Consider the following 22590-nt stretch of genomic DNA (forward strand, 5'->3'; position numbering starts at 1 on the left):
GCGCTAGCTTGTATTCATATATTCAGTCAGCAAATATGTATTGTCTACCATGTACTAAATCCTGCTGTAGGCACTGTAGTAAACCACAGATGAGGGGCCTGTCCTTGTGGGGTATATATCCCAGCTGGCAGAAGATAAAACATAAAAAGTAAACAAGTGAACTATGTGGTAGTGAAAATGGCTATGAAGCGTATTACATGAAAGAGAGTGTTAATAAGGTGAGGAGTGTGAGAAGCGGGAGAGGTACTTTAGGTCACAGAGGGGATGGAGGGTCATGGAGGGCTCTGTGAGGAGATGCCATCTGAGCTAAAACATAAAGGATAAGAGTGAGGCAGCATGGGAAGACCTTGAGGCAGATCTTTCCAGGCAGAGGGAAGGGTTGCGGAGGAATTAGGAGAACAGGAGGTGGAGGCACTTGAAAGGTAGAAGGGGGGCTTTGTGGGGGTGGAACAAGGCAACAAAGTGAGAAGAGAGGACGCCTGAGAGATCGGCAGAGGCCTGACGAAGGAGGGCTTTGAGAATTGGGAAGAATTTAGTCTAAATAAAGTAGGAAACTGCTGGAGGGTTTGCAACAGGGGAATGGAATGATGTAATTGCTGTTTCAAGGCTGATTCTGGTCGGATTACAAGGCAGCAGGAGCAGAAGCGGGGTGACCAGTAGGAATCTGCGCTTCTATGTAAGTGAAAGTGCCCAGCATCTAGCCATTCTCTCCACAGGAGGATGGCTCGCTGGCCCTCAGACGACACTACACATAAACACCACTTTCATATACTCTTGTGTTTACGGTGAATTTTCTGTGGGGACATGGAGAATAAAGCAACAAGTTCATTCTCTTCATCCCAACACTATCATCCCTATATTTATCCATCTCTTCATTTATTCTGATGGGTTCAGGAAAGGCCGACACACCGTGTGCTACTTTGGCACATGGACAATTTTGAGCTGAAGACAATCAAGGCCCAAAAGACTCAGGAAGAGCTTTTTTTTTTTTTTTTTTTTTTCACCTCCCCTTAACTGCCTGAAAGAGTTTAGATAGAGGGTCTCAGGCAGAAAGAGAACTATGCCTAGCAATGACCGAAAGTGTGGGCTCGGCGTGGCGGCTGGGTGTGAGCAGCAGGCCTGGAACTCACAGTCCTGTCTGAGGTCCTTGGGGCTGTGCGGTACGGCAACGGGTTGCTCTTCCCATCTACCTGTAGGTGTTCTTCCTCCCCTCTGAAGTCCCAGACCCTTACCCCTTTGTACTTAGTTCAGGATGGCATGTAAGCCTCAATTACCCAACTGCCCGTGGGTCTCATATTCTTATGGGCCTCTTGTACATACACAATTAAATTTCTTTTCCTCCTGTTGATTTACAGCCCTGTAGTCCTATTCTCAATATGATTTAGAATATAGAAGATATATAGAGTGAAATTGGAAAAGAGCAGGGGCCAAAAAGGAGACACATATTTAATTACCTGTTCCTCTGTGTGTGAGGGAAACATATTTAATCAACATGCCCCTTTAGATTTCCAGTACCCACCAACTTTGGAATAAAATTCAGATACCTTAGCCTAACCCTAAAAATACTTTGTGAATTAGCAGTTTCCACCTTTATTTCTCATGCTGTGCCTTATGATCTAGCTGAAGGAACTACTCCATGTATGTATCCAGTTTGTTCACTCTGATGGAATGTGCTTTCCCATGTCTCTGTTCTCTTAATTCCTACCCAGTCCTCAACTCTATTACAAACGCCATTGCCTCCACAAAACCTTCTTTGATTCTTACAGCTGGAAGTCATCTCTCCATTTCGTGTGTAACACGAGCAGTTTATCTATTTTTCCTTGAGTCACTTTTTAGTTAATGACATTTTTATTTATGTGCATTTTTTTCCTCTATTAGACTGCAAGCTCCCATAGCAGGGAAAATGTATTCATTTTTGTGTACCCAGAACCTAACACAGAATCTTATATACTTAATAAATACAGAAAGAAAGAATGGAAAATAAGGTTCCACAAGTATGTAGGTGAGCAGATTAGAAGCGTCAAAATTAAATTGAGGCAATTGGTTTCAATCCTACCATCGGGGAGAATAATTTTAGATCTTAAAGTGTGAGAGTAATGTAACAATGCTGGTGATGCAGAAGTTCACTTGGCAGCAGTGTGCAAATATAGGGGAAACATGGGGCCATATTAAACCAACTGAATTGTCAATACACTTTCCAGAGGGCTTGGAATGTCATTGGGTATTTGCCGAACACTTACTGCATAGTATGCTTAAAACTCTTTCATGCACTTGTGTGGGGAAAAAAAATGGTTATGTGAGTAAAAGTCCTTTGAAAAAACTTTAGAGAACTTCATAATTAAAAATATTATAAGTATGGCTAGCATAGAAAAAAGGTTGGCACTGGATAACATTAGTCCATGTACGTGTAAAGATTGGGTGGGACCTCTGATGAATATTAGAGAGTAGGCACGCCTAATAAATTACACATGCATACATGCATATTACATTTGAATTGGGTACCATCCATATTTAGAGGATAGCTATTAAATATGAGTCAAAGTAATTTTTCAACTTATATAATTACAGCTTACATTTATGCAGGTCAATGTCTAATATAATCAAAGACTATCGTAAATAGGTATATTGTTATTTTTGTGCTTGGAGCCAAGAACACAAAGCAATTAACAATAATAATCTGCAACACAGCATACATGTTACTAAGAATGTTAGTATAAATTCTGCATCAGCACTTTATAATTTACCTAGATTTTGCATCTTGATTTTTACCTCTCAAAGCAGCTTAGTGTAGTTTAACATTTCACAAGACTATTAGGTTTCAGAATAAACTTCTCCTATACCATAAGCTAAGCTAGTGTCTCAAAGACAAATACCACAGGCCATCGTCAGTAAACCTCAGGACATCTGTTCCATTCACTTATACGAGGACACGTTGAATAACATCGGCTATGTTTTATGATTTCTGTTCTGTGAAACAATTATGATATTTTTCCATTTTCTACCTTCTTTCCAGGACAAAACTTAATACATGCCACTGCTCTACTTCTTGTATGTAATCTTTGATTTGATGGAAAACTACTGATTTATCCACTGTCTCCCTGTAAGAATGCTTATGATATCAACCACTAGTGAAACCTGAAAAATAAAGATAAGGGAATCTGAACAGAGCTATTCACTGGGGGAAACAAACCTATTCCTATGCAGTTATTAGAGGGAAATAAAATAATTACAGAAATATCATGTTGTGCTTCAAATGGATGTCTCAGGCAGCTGTAAGTGATGTGATGTTGATTCCCAATCATTTCCAACACTGTTATCAGTTTGACCTCCCTCCTCATCACCTCCACCCTTTTAAAATAATTTCAAAGAACTGTGCAAAGATTCCATTATTTTGGATGGTTATTTTGAAGAAATGCCAGTACTTGTATTAGATTCCACCACTTCATGCTCACTGTGCACAGTATATTTTATAATAGAAAAACAATAAATCTCTCAGCCAGAAAAAAAATCTGATAATTAGGAAGGACAATTGTTAAGAAAATACGTATAGTTTTACTATTGGGTTCCTGAGAATGTCCTCCCCCACCCCCACCCTCCCACAAAATACAGTTAAAAGCAAGGCAATGTACAGAAAAGACTGAAAAGGGCTCATGCTCAATACGTGATATGTCCAATACAAAGCATATGTCAGTGTTTTATTACTCAGGCATTATAAAATGAAATGATAGCAGAAGGAACCACATGCATTAGTAAGTGGAAGACGGTAAAGAACCATAGAATAAAACTGTCCTGAATGCCATGTTCTACTTAAGATATTGACCATCGGAAAAGCAGCGGTAATAAAAGCTGACTTTTTCCTCTTCATGGAATTGAGGTGAGATGCTTCTGGATTTCCAGAAGAAATGCCACATACACTCTATCATACTTTTAAGAAGTTGTTATCTAAACTCTATGTTATTATGGCTTTCATTCATTCATTCAATCATGAATAGCCACTATTCTAAGCACTAGGTTATGACAGTGAAAAGACAAATGCTATACGAAAGATCTGACAATTAAGTTCGCGAACTTTCCACTGTGTGCTCACATGGTGGAAAGTTTGCAAACTTAATTGTCCTATCTTCATACAATGATTCCCAATGTTTGCTTTCATTCATTCTCTGTTTTCTTAGTTCTCATCCCATTTCCAGTTGTTGAATGGATTAGCAAATTCAAATACCACACATCACCATTTCCCTCAGATCTGCCCCACCTGCAGCATTTGTGAGTTCTATCTGCATCTGGACATCTGGTCAGACTCCCACGCTACATACTCCACATTCAACCTCTTATCAAACAGATGACAAAATCCTGACTAATCTACTTAAAAATATACGTCTTGATTCTGAATGTTCTTCTATAGTTCTGCCTCCTCTACCTTAATCTAGGCCTTAACAGTAGCCACTTAAACTAATGAAAACAGTCTTTTAACTGTCTTAATTCCAGGCCATTTTTTTTTAAACACTACTGCAACCAGGAGGAATACGCTTATTATACACCCTGACTTCTCCTCCGATATGGGGAAACAGTTACTGCTATAACACTCATGGTGTCTGTCTGTATCTTATTTACCTCTCCTTAAGAAGTTGACATTAGTAATTGTAATTAGTGAATCTGGAAGAAGAAATTAGGCAGGTACAATTCCCCTGTCGTGCCTATAGTTTGGGAGCTGTCCATTTGAGCATAGTTCTCTCCCTTCCTTAATACTAAACTTCTTGCTAGAGCAGCTTCCCATCAGGGAACCTACAGTGTTGGGGCATACTGGTGATCGGGTGAGTTACTTTACCTAACCCAGACATTCGATACTAGAAAACACATTTGCTTTGATAGGAACCACCTCAAAGGTGATTTCACGGTTTCTAATTCCCAACTATTTGAAGAATATGACAAAAAGATCAAAACCCAAGTAGACAGAAGGAACATCCAGCACCTACCAGAGTTAGCTCATTGACAATGACAATCTCTCCCATATTTAAACCTCCCCATTTGTCACCTGGATTTCTATAGGCTAAAACTGAAACTCCCCAGCTTAGTGTCTAAGTCTCTTGACCCCACATAAATTTGTAGCCAAATTTTCTGCTATCTTATCCCTATCCACTTGCTGCCATGTTTTCCCATACATCATCTTCTCCATCTAAACAGAATTTCTTACCATTGTCTGTTCACATGAGGCCATTTGTCAGCTCATATTTTGGAGCATAATATTCACTGTAACAGAGAAACTTTTACTCAACCTCTAAAACCCAGTCCAAACGTGACCTCAGATTAGCACATTATGTCACAATGTATTTATATGCTTGCTTCTCCCATTACCCTGTGAGTCCCCGAAGGGCAAAGACTCTCTTACTCATGCTCGTATTCCTAGTGCTTATAACATAGCCGAACATTAAGAAATGTTCACTGTGTGATAACGAGAAAATGAACAGTAGAAATCATAAAAAGTTAAATTTTAGAAATAAAAATGGAAAATTCAGATCTTCATTTATAAAGATGAGAACATGCATGAAATAAGTAGGCTGATGACAACTTTCCAAAGACATGCTTTTTAAAAAAATATATAGCTTTTGAAAGTGACTGTAAAATGAGTACTTTTTCTAACATTGTGGTGTTAAGCAAGTTGCATAATTTCCCTGTGGCTCCCTCCCTCCCACCCCCACTCCACCTGGAAACTCCCACACAGCACTCAGACTTCAGTTTACACCCCACTTCCTCTAAGAAGCTTCTCTGAACCCTCAGATTGTGTTCCGTGCTTCCAGAGGACGCTCAACTTCTCCCAGCACAACTTATTGCAATTATGGGTCTCCCTGTTAAATTGCATTGCTGGTGGCAAGGTCTGCATTTATGTTCACCCTTTTACCCCCAGGACCTAGCTCAGTGCGTGGGATAGCAGGCCATCAGAAGTTACTAAACAAATAAACCTGTGACATTAGGGGACTAGAATATATGTTTTCATAGATCCCTTCCAGAATGTTTGCAAATATAAATACGAAAAACTCCAATGCAAGTTATTGTATTGCAACATATCCAGGACTGGAACTTTAGTTTTCAATTCTATCTCATCCCTTCTTAGTTATATTAATCATTAGTAAGCCTCTTCCTCGAATGTTTTTGCCATCGATCAAAAAGGGTCTCCAATCTAGCAATAAAGTGCAGTATACCTTAATCTGATCTTTAAAACTTTATGTAAATATTTCTGTTTATAAAAAATACAAGGAATGGTGGCAATGAGATGGGCTTCTTGAGTTCTCCTCCGGAACTTACCACAAACTGAACATCTATAACCCATCAAAGGACTCTCTGCTCATCACACAGAACAGCTAAAAGACTCACAGGAGGATTGCTTGAAGGAGGGCAAACTGGGCGAGCAGGGGAAGAGGGAAGGGAGCACTGTGGAGACGCGGCGAGCATCCATGGCGGTGGTGACACGGGGCCCCAGAACGCAGACCAGAGATTGCAGCAACCAGGCTCTGGGCTCTCTCCCTGCGCCCAACAGCTGATCTCTGTCCTGCCAAGAGGTCAGAGTATCCAGCGTTTGAGGCAGTAACCTCAGCTGACATCTCTAGCTGGGCCCCAGGACAGACAAAAAGCAAACTCCATACCCGGGCCCTTCCCCCCACTCTCCCACAGCAATCCTACCCCTGCCTTCCAGAGTCTCAAGTTGGTCCCTAAACTGAGGAGCAGTGTCAGATTACAGAGTTGCTGAGCACTCAGGATCTGGGAAAAGCCGGGTTTGCAGCTGTGACCTAGGGAAGAGTCCAGAGCAGAGACAAAAGACTCCTCCCTCACCAGCCCCCCTTTTCTGGGCTGCTAGCACCAGGGCTACTACAGTGGCGGAGACACACCCACGGGTCAGCAGCAGGTGACAGAGGCAGCTCTGGGCATTCAGCAGCTCAGAAATCTCGCGCACCCGCACCCCTAACAGAAGAAGTGCCTTAAGACTCAGGAGACCTGGGCACAGGGAATAAAGCCACCTCACAGTGGCTGCTTGTGGTGCTTTCAGCGTGTTTGTGCCGGAGAGAGCAGAAACTGCACTGACTTTTTAAACACTACTGTCACACGGGGTAACAGGTGAGGTCTCTAGCCCTGCTCCACATAAGAACACAGGATAAGATGAGGCCAAAAAGGAACACCCATGGAGCTATAGATAAGGGAGTCACACCACTATATTCTCGCTGGCAGCTGGGTTGGAGACACAGGAAGCAGGAGCCACACTATCCACAACCTGCCGTCCACTTCTCCCCGGTATCCAACCTCACTTGCTAGCTGCAATCCGCGGTGCTAACTGCAATCCGCTCTTGCTAGCTCAGCCACCAACTTCTCAATAGCCCCCATTTTCTGCTAGCGTAGCCACAGCAGTTATATTAGTGGCCAATGGCTCACTGGTTACAGCTGATGGCCAACTAGCCAAAGATGATGGCCATCCAATCACAGTTGATGGCCATTTACTACCTGAGCCAGTACCTTTACACGTGAGGCCTAGAGCCTGGAAACTGCACTCCTTGCTCTGTCCCCACAACTACGAACCACACCCCATAGCCCCATTCATCTAGAACTGCAGTGCCAAGGTCACTGGGCACCAGGTGGCTGGCTCTGCCTCCACAAGATGCAGAGGATTCTTTGTACAGCAGAGGAGAACCTGCAGATAGCTTGGTGGGCTCAAGACTGGCACTGCTTTTTTTCTTCTTCTTCTTTTTTTAATATCATTTTTAGCATACACACACACACACACACACACACACACACACACACACACACACATTATCCCCTTTCTCTCTCTCTCTTTATGCTTTTCCTTACCTTACTTTTCCTCCCTCTTTCCATTCTTCTGTATTGAATTTTTTTTTTTTTTTTTTTTTGTATTTTTGATATTTTTGCCTGTGTTGAACGTTGGTTATCAGTTGTGAGTGTACTGGCTTTTTTCTTGTTGTAGTTGCTGTGCTTGTTGATTTGATTTGTTCTGAAATCACTTTACACCAGGGCCGAGCCCAAGAGGTACAAGATTCAACATGCCCAGAGTTCAACTCCAGACCAAACCAGAGTATTACTGGGTTTCACCTATAAGTGACACACCCAGAGGGAATTCTCTACAGGCACAAGAGCCCATAGGAACCAAGCCTCATTTGAGGGGTCAACCCTGACACAGCAGCTCATCCACTGCAGGCATAGTCAATTCTCATAACTAGTCAGCCTAGGAGTCAATCCCACCTACTGACAAGCCAAAAGCAATTTAAAGCTCTACTTTTAACAGGAGAATACACACAACACAAGGGTCACCTCTGGAGCACATGCACGGGAGAATAGGAAAGTGGTGCAAGTCAAATATAAAGGACTCATATTACATAAGACAACCCATCAAAGACTGAGAACCCTAAGGGATATACCTAATACATCGAAGCAAACTCAGAGAGTCAGCCAGAATGGGGAAACAAAGAAACATGTCCCAAATAAAAAAACAGAAGAAAACTCCAGAATTGGAACTAAACGAAATAGAGGTAACCAACCTACCAGACACAGAATTTAGAACACTGATGATAAGAATGTTTAAGGAGCTTAGTGATGACATAAAGAAGGATAAAGAAGTCATAAAGAACAACCAATTAGAACTAAAGAATACAATAACTGAAATAAAGAACACACTTGATAGAATTACCAGCAGGTTAAATGAGGCAGAGGGTTGAATCAGTGATTTAGAAGACAAGCTAGCAGAGATCATCCAAGCGGAACAACAAAAAGAAAAAAAGAAAAAAACAATGAAAATGGTTTAAGAGACCTGTGAGATAACATGAAGCACAACAGCATACACGTCATAGGAATACCAGAAGATGAAGAGAGGAAGCAAGGGTTCGGGAACATATTTGAAGTAATAATGACTGAAAACTTCCCTAATCTGGTAAAGGAAATCAACATACAAGCCCAGGAAGTGCAGAGAGTTCCAACCAAGATGAACCCAAACAGGCCCACACTAACACATTATAGTTAAAATGGCAAAGGTTAAAGACGAAGAAAGAATCCTAAAAGCAGCAAGAGAAAGACAGCAGGTTACATACAAGGGAACTCCCATAAGACTATCAAATGACTTTTCTACAGAAACTTTGTAGACCAGAAGGGAGTAGCAGGAGGTATTCAACGTGATGAAAAACAAAGACCTACAACCTAGATTGCTTTATCCAGCAAGGCTGTAATTTAAATTTGAAGGAGAGATAAAGAGCTTCCCAGAAAAGAATAAGCTAAAGAACCAAGCCAGCAATGAAGGAAATGTTGAAAGCGCTACTGTAAACAGAAGAAAGATGAAAACAATCTAACTACAAATAATAAAGTGGCAATAACTATGTACCTATCAATAATCACTTTAAATGTAAATGGATTAAATGCTCCATTCAAAAGATAGGCTGGCTGAGTGGATAAGAAAACAAGACCCTTGCATATGCTGTATACAAGAGACTCACCTCGGATCAAAAGACACACAGGCTGAAAGTGAAGGGGTGGAGTAAGATATTTCTGGTGAATGGTAATGAGAAACAAGCTGAAGTAGCAATACTTATATCTGACAAAGTAGACTTTAAAATGAAGAATTTACTAAAAGACAAAGATGGGCACTACATAATAATAAAGGGATCAATCCAACAAGAGGACATAACCCTAGTAAACATCTATGCATCCAACATAGGAGCACCTAAATATATAAAACAGATATTGACTGACATAAAAACAGAGATCAACAGTAACACTATCATAGTAGGGGACTTCAACACACTTCTGACAACAAGGGACAGGTCTTCCAGACAGAAAATCAATATGGAAACAGTGGCCTTAAATGACACATTGGACAAGTTCAATTTAATGGATATTTTTAGAGAATTTCACCCTGAAGCTGCAGAACACACATGTTTCTCAAGCACACATGGAACATTTTCCAAGATAGATCACGTTAGGCCACAAAACAAGTCTCAATAAATTTAAGAAAATTGAAATCATATCAAGTGTCTTCTCTGAGCACAGTGCTATGAAATTAAAAATCAATTACACGAAAAAACAAAACAAAACTGAAAGACACACAAACACATGGAGGCTGAATAATATGTTACTGAATAATGAATGAGTCAACAATAATATCAAGGAAGAAATCAAAAGATATCTTGAGACAAATGAAAATGAAAACACAACGACTCAAAATCTATGGGAGATAGCAATGCAGGCCTACCTAAAGAAACAAGAAAAATATCAAATCAACAGTTTATCCATACATTTAAAGGATCTGGAAAAAGAACAGCAAAATAAGCCCAAAGGGAGTACAAGGAAGGAGATAATATAGTTGAGAGCAGAAATAAATGAAATAAGAGACCAAAAAAACAATACAAAAGATCAATGAAATGAAGAGCTGGCTTTTGGGGAAGATAAACAAAATCGACAAGCCTTTAGCCAGACTCATCAAAAAAAGAAAAGAGAGAGAGAGAGAGAGAGAGAGAGAGCGCGAGAGAGAGGACCCAAATAAATAAAGTCAGAAATGAAAGAGAAGAAGTGACAACAGACACCACAGAAATACAAAAAAAAAAATTAAGAAATTACCATAAGCATCTATAAGGCGACAAATTAGGCAATCTGGAAGAAATGAATAATTTTCTAGAAACATGCAACCTTCCAAGGCTAACTCAAGAAGAAACGAAAACCTGAATAGAGTGATTACTACCAGGGAAATTGAATCAGTAATCAACAAGCTCCCAACAAACAAAAGCCCTGGACCAGATGGCTTTACAGGTGAATTTTACAAAACATTCAAAAAAGACTTATTACCTATTCTCCTCAAACTATTCCAAAAAATCTAGAAGAAGGGAAGGCTCCCAGACACGTTTTACAAGGCCACTATCACCCTGATCCCCAAATCAGACAAAGACATTACAAAAAAAGAAAACTACAGGTTGATATCCCTAATAAACATAGATGAAAAAATCCTCAACAAAATATTAGCAAACAGAATTCAGCAATACATTAAAAAGATCATACACCATGATCAAGAGGGATTCATTCCCTGTATGAAAGGGTGACTAAACATCTGCAAATAAATTAAAGTGATACACCACATTAACAAAATGAAAAATAAAAATCACATGATCATATCAATAGATGCAGAAAAAGCATTTGAGAAAATCCAGCAGCCATTTATGATAAAAACTCTTAAGAAAATGAGAATAGAGGGACCATATCTCAACATAATAAAGGCCATATATGATAAACTCAAACTAACATCATACTCAATGGGGAAAAGCTAAAACCATTCCCCTTAAGATCAGGAACAAGGGAAGGTTACCCACTTTCTTCACTTCTATTCAACATAGTTCTGGAAGTTCTAGCCACAGCAATTAGACAAGAAAAATAAATAAAAGGCATCCAAATCGATAAGGAGGAAGTAAAATTATTATATATGAGGATGACATTATACTATATAGAGAGAACCCCAAAGACTCCACCAAAAATCTATTAGAACTGATACATGAATTTAGTAAAGTAGCAGGATACAAAATTAATCTTCAGAAATCCGTTGCATTTGTATATACCAATAATAAATTATCAGAAGGAGAAATTAAGAAAACAATCCCATTTTCAATTGCTTCAAAGATTATAAAATACTTAGAAATAAATTTAACCAAAGTAAAAGACCTGTACTCAGAAAATTATAATACACTGAAGAAAGAAATTAAAGAAAATACAAATAGATGGAAACACATACCATGCTCATGGATAGGAAGAATTAATATAGTTAAAATGTCCATACTGCCTAAGGCAATATACAGATTCAACACAATTCTTATCAAACTACCAAGGATCACAGAAATAGAACATACAATCCTAAAATTTATATGGAACCATAACAGACCTTGGATAGCCACAGCAATCTTGAGAAATTAAGAACAAAGTGGGAGGTATCATGATACCTGACATCAAATTACACTACAAGACTACAGTAATCAAAATAGCATGGTACTGGCATAAAAACAGACACATAGATCAATAGAACAGATTAGAGAGCCCAGAAATAAATCCATGCCTATTTGGTCATTTAATCTACGACAGTGGAAGCAAGAATTTATGTTGGGATACAGACAGTCTATTCAATAAATGGTGCTGGGAAACCTGGACAGACACATGCAAAAAAATGAATGTGGACCACCTCCTTACACCATATACAAGAATAAATTAAAAATGGATTAAAGACTTAAGTGTAAGATCTGAAATCATAAAACTTCTGGAAGAAAATATAGGAAGAAAGTTTGTAGACATTACCCGTAGTAATATTTTTACTGATGTATACCCTAGGGCAAGGGAAGTAAGAGAAAAAATAAACATATGGGATTACGTCAAATTAAAAATTTTTTCACAGCAAAGGAAACCATCAATAAAACAAAAGGCATCCTACTAAACGGGAGAAGATGTTTGTCAATGATATATCTGATAAGGGGTTAACAAAAAATTTATAAAAAACTCATTCAACTTAACACCAAAAAAACAAACAACCCAATTAAAAAATGGGCAGAGGACATGAAGATAAATTTTTCTAAAGATGATACAGATGGCAAACAGACGTATGAAAGAATGCTCAACCTCACTAATCATAAGAGAAATGCAAATGAATACCACAATGAGATGCCACCTCACCCCAGTCAAAATGGCTACCATAAATAAATCAACAAACAACAAGTGCTGCTGAGGATGTGGAGAAAATGGATATCCCTCGTGCACTGCTGGTGGGATTGCAGATTGGTGTAGCCACTATGGAAATCAGTATGGAGGTATCTCAAGAAACTCGAAATGGAATTACCTTATAACCCAGGAATTCCACTCCTAGGTATCTATCCAGAGAAATCCAAAGCACTAATTCGAAAAAATTTATGCATCCCTAAGTTTATTGCAGCACTATCCACAATAACCAAGACATGGAAACAATTGAAATGACCATTGGTAGATAACTGGATCAAGAAATGGTGATACATTTATACAATGGAGTATTACTCAGCCATAAAGAAGAATGAAATCTTAACCATTTACAACAATATGGATGGACCTAATGAACATTATCCTAAGTGAAATAAGTCAGACAGAGAAAGACAAATACCACATGATCTCCCTTATATGTGGAATCTAAAGAATAGAATAAATGAACAAACTAATCAGAAAGAGTCTCAGAGACATAGAAGAAAAACTGAGGGTTGCTAGATGGGAAGGGGCTTGAGATGAGGGAGAAGGTGAGGGTATTAGAAAGTATAGTCGGTAACCACAAGATTGCTACAGGTATACGAAAGACAGTTTGGGGAATATAATCAACAAGTATCCTATGGACACTTGTCTTCTTAGGGAGACCACCTCAGGGATGATGTAGATGCCTGATCACTGCAGTGTACATCTGAAGCTGAAGCTGAAGAATAATGAATGTCAAGTATAATTATATATGCATATATATATATAATCACAGCATGTGGAGTACAGAATAAGGAATAGAAAATAGAAACAGTGGAAATAGAACAGCTATGTGTGATGTCAGAGGGGTAGTACATTGGGGGAGGGTGGGTTATCACTTTGTGAGGGGTATAAGTGTCTAACGATTACATTGTTTTGTACATCTGAAACTAATTTTTTTTTAAAAAGTTTAAAAAAATGCATACAACAGTGAAAATTTGAGCGATCATGACAGTTTCTCAACTTGATCCTCCATTCTTTCCTGCTTCCATTTATGTATGTATGTATGTATGTATGTATGTATGTAAGGCAGAAGAGGGATTAGGCAAGCTGAAAGCCCCAGAGTGGACAATTGTTCAAAGAAAATTTTGATGAACCTCTAAGAAGCCACAACAGCTTCTGGAGGAGATGTTTTATTGCTTGAAAAATGGATCATGCTGGTTAAGAAAAAGAGGGTGAGTTATTACAATGTCTTAGTGCTCCCAATCCTACTAGTGAATTACCATATGAGTAACATTTTAATAGGCGTAAAAGAAACCCAAACACACTGATGCCAATTCTTTTAAAGCACAGAATATTATTATTAGGCACCTGACTCATCTAGTACTCACATTAAAACATTTTCCCTATGTTTTTCCCCAAACCTAAATAATTGAGGGGGAAAATGGACACATTTGAAAAAAAATCCTGAATGTCAAGAGTCTTATGCACACCATTTCTTGACTAACTGGCAAATTTGTTGGAGTTCTGACTTAGCCCAGAACAAGACAAATTAACTCATGACCTGTACCTTTTCTCAGTCGGGGAGCAAGTGAATAAAAGGTACCTTTGAAGCTAATATTGTCAGAATCTTTGATTAACACCATGAGTCTTTTAAAAACTTTTCTGAGAGCCTTCTAATAAGAGAAACTGAAAGATTTTAAAACTTTTTCCCCCAAAACCACTCTATGGATAACCGCAATTAACGCAATCAAGGGAGTTAGTTTCTGAGAGTTACATTAAAGATTCAGAAAGAACTGGGCCTGGTGTTTCATTGTTATCTCTAGTGCGAGGAGCAGAAAGAAAATGCAAGCACTGGTGAAGTATATAAACTCCTTTCCTAGAAGAAAGGCCATGCATCCTCTGCCATATATAGCAAGAGAGTTCAGTCAGTTAGCTTCTCATGTGTTCTCCTGAGTAGTGTCATGTACCATATGCTGAGTCAATTTTATTGCCACCATTTATCCTACCTCTTCTTTCCCAAAATATAGATTTTTAATCTTAGTTATTTCATTGCGTAATTTTCAAGCACTTAAAATTCAAACTTAGATCCTCAAAAGTGCTTATCTTTTTCTTACTTAGAAGAAAAACGAGCAATCATCTTAGGTTAAACAAACAAAATATTTGGCCCAATTTTACCATTGTTAAGAGGAAAAACAAAGTTATTTAAAAATCCTTTGCTTTTTAAATACCTGGCTTGTGAAAATTCAAAATGGAGATTTCTAACTATTGAAAATTTATTGAAAAACAATTCCTTTTGATGGTATGAAAAATGTCAGAGTTGATAACAAAACACTTTAAAAATATGTGATATAGTTACAACCTGTACAATCTTTTTATCTGCAAATAAAAATAAACAAATATATGAAACATGTTCTCATTTAAAAATCATAAATGTAAGAGCATCTGCTTCACTTGTTTACAAAGACATGTTGTCAGAGCCTGGAAGGCCCCAGATAAAGTCATGATTTTCAAATATTTTCATTCCTGGGCAACATTCATACCATAATAAGGGTGTAATATAACTCAATTTAATTATTAAAATATGGTTTTGTTATTTAAGGATAATAACATCTGAAACTTAAGAGATGTTTACTATTTACTAGCATACATTTTAGTGCTTTGCACATATTATTAGTTAATTTATTATTAAAACAATTCTAGAAAATAGATATTAAAGTCACTCCCCTGAAGAGATCAGAACCATGAAATACAAAGAGACTAAGGGAGCCAGGTTTTCCAGCTGGGCAGCTTGGATCCAGAGCCCCTGCTCTAAGCTGCTACACTAGACAGAATCTAATTTAGTGTACTATTTATTGGACTATAAAGAATGCAACAACTTATGCCAAAACAGCCAAAAAAAAACCCCACAAAAAACACAAAAACAAAAAATACCCAGTAGAAATAGAAAAATTCAATTTTTTCTTATATTTTCTAAGAAACATAAGCCAAACATGGCCCATAGTAGAAAAAACATAACTAAGTGTAATAAAATTAGTATCTTATATGAATCAAGTCAAGTGAAATGCACAAATATACACTGTGTATCTGTTTTGTGCAGATTAATATGTTGTCTGCTACTGGGACTACGATTTACTATAATGGTACAATCTGCCTTTTAGGGTTCGCAATCTAATTGGAAGATACATTATAATATGTTCTAGAAGATCAAAGCACATAGCTCTTTTCAAAGTGGACATTTGCAGAGAATGAGAGGGTGGCTGTGGTGCAGCATATGGAAGAAGCACAGAGGTCATGGTAGGGCAGAAGTGGCTTCCTTCAGTTGTCTGAAAGCATATTCAAAGCCACACTGAATTATGTCATCTGGACCTCCCAGGAATGTGAGGACGAGGCCCACTGTTACTACCTCCATTGTGAGGTTGATAAAAATAGTAACATATTCTCTTCCTCAATTCAAAACTAACAGAAAAGATATGCACCTTTTTACAATTGGCAGTTTGATTCCAAGTCTAAAGAGAAGGGAGGATAAACTTAAAAGAAGCAAGAAGTCTCTTAAATCTGACATTGTGCAAACAAACAAAAAGGGAGAAAATTCAAACACTGATGTTTAGCAGAAGAGGAGACTTCTATATTACAAAATGTATATTTTTAAAATAAATAAATACAATTTCCAGGGAAGGGCAATATTTGTAGAGCAGAAATGCCAATTAGAGGTATCCTATCCTGTGCTTAATTTACTGACAGCCTTTAAAATCAGTCTTGAACAATAAAAATCCCAATTTAATGTAATTTGGAATCTTACACATTTTGAGGAAATGGATGATAATTTCTAAAAGGAAGAACCACTTTGAGTTTTTCACAGGAATGATACGAAGTAAGACTAAGGCTTTATTATCTCAATCAAATTAGAATTGGACACCGCACAGTCTCTAGAACTTAAGACAGTAGTTGATGAAGGATTCCTTTAAATTGTGCTCATAATAGGCACACAAATATTCCACGCACAGGGATATGGGATACATAGTCTTTTGTTCCTATTTCCTACTCACTGCTACCCTTCAAAAAAAGAGACAGAAATAAAATAGAATTGGGTAAAATAATGATAATTAGTTACAATTGTTATTAGTCAGTAGCAATGAAACAATTAGTTACTGTAATCCAAGGATATTATCCAAATTTGTTTTGTAAATTTCACATACTTATCTTTTCTATAAGCTGTTAAGGCATTTAACATTCTTATGACAGGAAATGTATAGAAAAGATATACTGGGTGCTTAGTAATACAAAATAAACTTATTTTATATTCTCCTTTATGAAACACACAGATTAAAGGACTTGCAAACATAATGCAGTAAATCAGAGGAAAAAACTGAGATTCAAAGTTTAATTTCATTCAAATTTCCCATTTTGGATTACCTTTACAAATACATATTATGATGCAATTGAGACACTACAAGTATTTTCATTTAAAATATTATTGTAATCAGAAAATGCTGAGAGTATAAATTATCATTTGTATGTATTCTGTCAAATTTACTTCATTCCTTGAGTTCTTCAGCATGTATTTATATAATGCATTCACCAAGGACATTCTGAGTTACCACTATGGAATCTATCCTGCGGATTCTGGTAGGAATAACTCAATAGAGAACAATGGAAAAGAGAGTTGGATACATAGTACATGTGAAGTCACTCGCTGAAGTGCTAGGACCTTTAACCTATAGTGTAGGGTGACACTGGTGAATTCAATGAAAAGAGACACTGGAATTAGAAGTTAGAATCCTGGATGACATTTTGAACTTTCATGTTAAGAGAACTATGGTACTATTTACAATAATAGCAAAGTTGAAGAGATCTGTCTTAGGGATATCTGATGAGGTCACCCTTCCTTACCTTGTGCTTCTCTGTCAAAATGTATTCTTCACTTGGTAAAAACAATTATTTGTTTAAAGGTCTGCCTCCAACCCCAGTCTATGAGGTTTTAAAAGTGCCTCATTCATCTTTGTACTCTCCAGAATACAACTTGACACTTGCTATTCATTCACTAGATGCTCAGAAAATGTTTGTCACATGCGTTAGCATAAACATAGGATGGAATGTCTTCTGAGGCATGGAGAGTGGAGAAAGAAATTTTGGAGTCATTTCACTCAGAAGTGAAATATGCCTGCTGTGAGCCTAGCCACTACCTGGCACACAGAAGTTGTTCATTAAATATTGCTTACAGGAATGAATGAATGAATGAATGAATGAATGAATGAATGAATGAATGAGGACAATCAGTTCACTGAAGGAATATATACGTTAAGATGAAAAAATTGGGCAACTTTGAATTTTGGAAAGTACTAAAAATTAACAAGTTGGAGGAAGAAAAGCAGTCACTGATAGGCTTGAGAAGGAATAGTTAAGAAAAAACGGAGTATCATAAACAACAGTTACATGTTGCAGTTTCATTTTCAAAGCACTTTCACATGATTTTGTTTTAATTAAACAAAATCTCAACAGTCCTGAGAGATAGGGAGAAAAGGTATTATTATGCCTCTCTCTCTCTCTCTCTCTCTCTCTCTCTCTCTCTCTCTCTCTCTCTCTCTCTCCACTAGAGGAAGAAGCTGAGGTTCAGAAAGCTTAAGTGGCTTGGAGGAGAGCATTTCAAATAGAAAGAAACATTTAACATTGTCAAATGCAGAAAATAGAATAAGGGCTAAAAAGATGTCACTGACATTGGCATGCAGTTCACTGGAGCCAGTGAGGTTGGGAAGCAGGGACGGAGAAGGGTGGAAAAGCAGGTTCATGTTTTTTTTAATTTATTTTTTAAATTTATTGGGGTGACAATTGTTAGTAAAATTACATAGATTTCAGGTTGATGTTTTCTTAAGGCAGAGGTTTTAAAGACAGATTGTAAAGCAGAGGTTTAATATAGATAAATAAGTTAAATTATATAGTAGCAAATGTATATCACAAAGGTATCACACATAAATCACACTACATAGCTATGAGGATGGGATAAGATTCAGGGTAGAAGAGGGAAAACATGAATGTCTTCTTTTCTTACCCAAATGACAACGTTGGTTCCTGTGAACTGATTTTCACTATACCTATTATGTGTCACTACACCTATTATGTGTGTACATGGAAGTTTTCTGACTTTGAAATTATTATTGTAAGATTTTAAATGCCATTTGGGTTAAGACCTTAATCAACTTGTAACAGTGATTCCCTCAACCCCTTTCTTTAATGTTTTCCACTTAAAAAGCTGTGTTGAAAATATTTAGATGGGGGTAAGAGGTATGAATGCTATTTCACATCCCAGCTCTTCCAGCTCCCCTCTCACTTGGAAAGCAACTTCTTATTAACGTAAACATCGAAGGGCCCTGGTAATGCAGGTAATTCCACTAAAGGACAATTTTTTTTCCAGGCAGTTTGTTATTTCAAGTCAAGAAGAGAGGGGAAAAGAAAAGAAAAAAGAGAAAACTGAAGAGCCATTTTTACTTGAATTCTCTAAATCACTAAATGGATATGGGGTAGTACATATGAAGCACTGGTAAATTCTGGAATAAATGCACAAATTGAAATTCTGGAATGACTTTGTCAAATAAACATGAATAGATCACTTTTTCTTCTACGCCATATTTTAAAAATTAAGTTAGATCTTTCACTCTACACACACACACACTCGCACACTTGCACACTAGAATAAGCTTAGTAAAATCACATCTGAGATTGCAAAAGCTGTTTTCTATGATCTGAGTCACATTTACTTAGGTTTGCTTAGGAAATGATACATTTTTCATAATATTAGAGTTGTCAGATGTGGAACATGAATTCAGATGGGTAAGCTTAGTTATTTTTTGATAGGTGAGTCATCAACAGAATTGCTAGTTAAATATGATTCAACTTTTTACTCAGTTTTTGGTGATGTGCAGAGCAGCAAGAAAAGTATGATTTCTTCATAATAGAAAGAAGTTTATGCTTTGCTCTTCTCTTTCCCTGAAACCCAGTTAATGAATAAACAAACCACACTGTGACTGTATCTACATATCACATAAACATCTAGATGAAAAGTGACAAATCCATGCCATCATCCAGCTATTTGAAAACATTTATCTTGATGACACTAAACATCTGGATGTTTCCAGATATGGAGATATTTGATGTCCTGCAGATAAAATATACTGATGACTGATTGAATTTTTTACTTATCTGTTGCATATAAATGCATATTTGCAAGCATATATTTCTTCTTATTGCAGACACAAACTGTAATTTTAGCATGGATATAGTAGGAAGTCATAGACAGGATTTGTCAAGTTTAGATTTTTTTTGGTTATTGTTCTTAATGAATGAATCTCTCATCTAGAGAAATGACTTTCTTTTACTTTCCTTTCAGTAAATAGTTAATTGTCATTTCAATAGTTTTTATTAAAAGGTAAAAAGGCTTTGCAAAATGAATGAAGGCACCTAACTACCTCAACTTTCATCTTCAATGGCCAACAAAAACAGTGTGTGGGGAAAATATATCACAAAATAGTCTTAACTAATTGACTTATTCTTCAGTTAAAATGCTATATAAAATATTTCCTTTCTCATCATCACTTTTTAAAAAAGCATTTCATTCTTCCTCAGCATGTCAATTTATGCTATTCAGATGAATGACAGGAGTTCAAACTTTCTAATTTGACAATTTTGATGTTTCTAGTGGTGGTTTGAGATGAGGATAGTAGTAAACATGAATTCTGTTTTTGTCTATTCATTAAATCCTAATTTGTCCGAATCATTGAAGACTGTCTGTTACAACTTCTCTGTCACATTTCCTTCCTCTAGGACTAATTGAAGAAAAAGCCATCCTTACAGAAGAAACGAGGCAAACATTATTACAAAATAAAGTATGTATTTCGATTATCAGTTTAAAAAGAAGATTCATGTTCAGTTCCCACATTTTAAAAATAGTCCTGTATAGCGTTAAACGTATTTCTAAGTCCTTTAAATCAAGATGGCTTGCATTTCCTACAAGAAGAAGGAAATAAATGTTAAAGCGAAAAACAATTTCCCCAAAGCTGGAAACTATTATGTCAGTAAAACAACAGACAGTGCACAACACATGTCAGGGCCTGAGCACCCTACCTTTAGGATCACTCAGAACTGAACCAAAGGCACTGATGACCACATCAGCTTTCAGATGGACTATCTGATCTTCATCTTCAGTCCAGTTTCCAGTTTCATCTTGCTCTGTCCGAACAAACTGCATAGCAACAATTCTCCCACCTTTTACTATAACCTTCCGTGGGGACAGAAAAGGCAAAAATTCACACTTTTCTTCCTTAGCAAGATCCATCTAAAATAAAACAGAACACAGAAAATGTTTCATCTCCGTTGAACATTTGATTTTTAATTCAAATTGTACAAACTAAAGCATATGATGTTTAAATCAACTTGAAATATTTTCTGTCACCAAAGCTGAGATTCAGTTATCCACCATTTACATTTGGTAAATCACTGACCAGGGAGATGTCTTGAATTGCAGTTGTTCTGTGGAAGTTTATAAGTCATGGCCTCACAAGATTTTTCTCAGATCACAAGATAGTTAGATATCGTATGCCCTACGGTTGGTGGTGTGTGAGGTTTCTGGTCTCCTTATGCTTTCATTTCTCTTTACTCATGCCACATATGAGAATAAATACTTTTTATTATTACCAGGTTGCATATATCTAAGCTGGAAGAAAGTCAACCAAGTGGGTGAACCCGTCTGTGAAGTGCACAATTAGAATGGTAGGCCAGTGAAAAGGAAGGAGACTGAAGAAACTCTGTGAAACTAAGAAATAAATAACACTTAATCTTATTTTTGTAAAAAAACAAATAAAATTTTTTTAGAAAGAGAAACAAGCACACTCTTCTTGAAAAATTCCATCTTCTGCATCTCTTACATAATTCATTTTGCCATAAAATGAGATACCCTAGTTTGTGTTTGTTTTCATCCCTATAATGGGATGTTTATCAACACAGAATATAAATATTTACTTATTTTTCTACTTACTGCTTTTGGGAATCCAGGCTTTTGTGAATATAATCCTAACTAGTATGCTGAGGAGTCTTTTTCAAAAAATATGAAGAGGTCGAGGAGTATTGAGTCTCATTCTTTCTCTCCCCTGTCGAAGACAGGTGGATTCTCAGTAGGTGATGAATCCCCTGACAAGTGATTCAGAAGGCCATGTTTGAGGCTTCATACCAGGAGTTACCTGCGCTACCTCAAAATGGGAAACTGAGACATAATGTAACTTGCTCAATGTTGTCCTCCTGCCATGGACCCACCTCTCAGCACTCTGTTCATTACTAGTGGTCCCATGCTTTGCCATGCATCGGATTCACCTGGAGGGCTTGTTAAAATAGACTACGTGGGCCCACCCCCAGAGTTTCTGATTCTGTAGGACTGGGTGAGACCTGAGGAACTGCATTTGTAACATACTTTTAGGTGATGCTATGCTGCTGGTCCAGAGGTGACACTTTGTGAACCACTGTCTTAATTAGACTATAGCAGACTGGCTTTGAACTTGGTCTGTACTATGCATTCTCAGTGAGAGTAATCTCACCCACAACGGAGTGAACACCAATTCTCAGGGAATAAAAAATTCTTAGATATCATAATGGTTTGTGACATTCCCTACCCCCCACCAAAAGAACCACAGTACAAAAACAGATAAATTAAAATTACAGTGATGAGAGAGGTAGTAATTAGGGCAAGAGATTCTAAAAGAACTCCCAGGGAGATGACGATAAAAAATAATTGATTGACACTGGTCATTAGTATATATTAGCATGAAGCTGTTCAGTCTATGTTTTACTTATGGTATTTTTTTTATTATTGGCCTTAAAGGATTAAAAGATAGACTG

General features: G+C 37.3%; 1 protein-coding gene across 1 annotated transcript in view; it reads right to left on the reverse strand.

The window, feature by feature from the left end:
- The window catches only part of DPYD (dihydropyrimidine dehydrogenase), a 797040-nt gene that overhangs the window by 452088 nt on the left and 322362 nt on the right, over nt 1-22590 (reverse strand). The window contains exon 11 of the mRNA XM_019747023.3: nt 20827-21037. Coding sequence (XP_019602582.3) covers nt 20827-21037 — 211 coding nt within the window. The remainder of the gene's footprint in view (nt 1-20826; nt 21038-22590) is intronic.

The sequence above is a fragment of the Rhinolophus sinicus genome, chromosome 7 (assembly GCF_057876585.1).
Source record: "Rhinolophus sinicus isolate RSI-liver-muscle chromosome 7, RSI-T2T, whole genome shotgun sequence".
In the NCBI taxonomy this organism is placed as follows: Eukaryota; Metazoa; Chordata; class Mammalia; order Chiroptera; family Rhinolophidae; genus Rhinolophus; species Rhinolophus sinicus.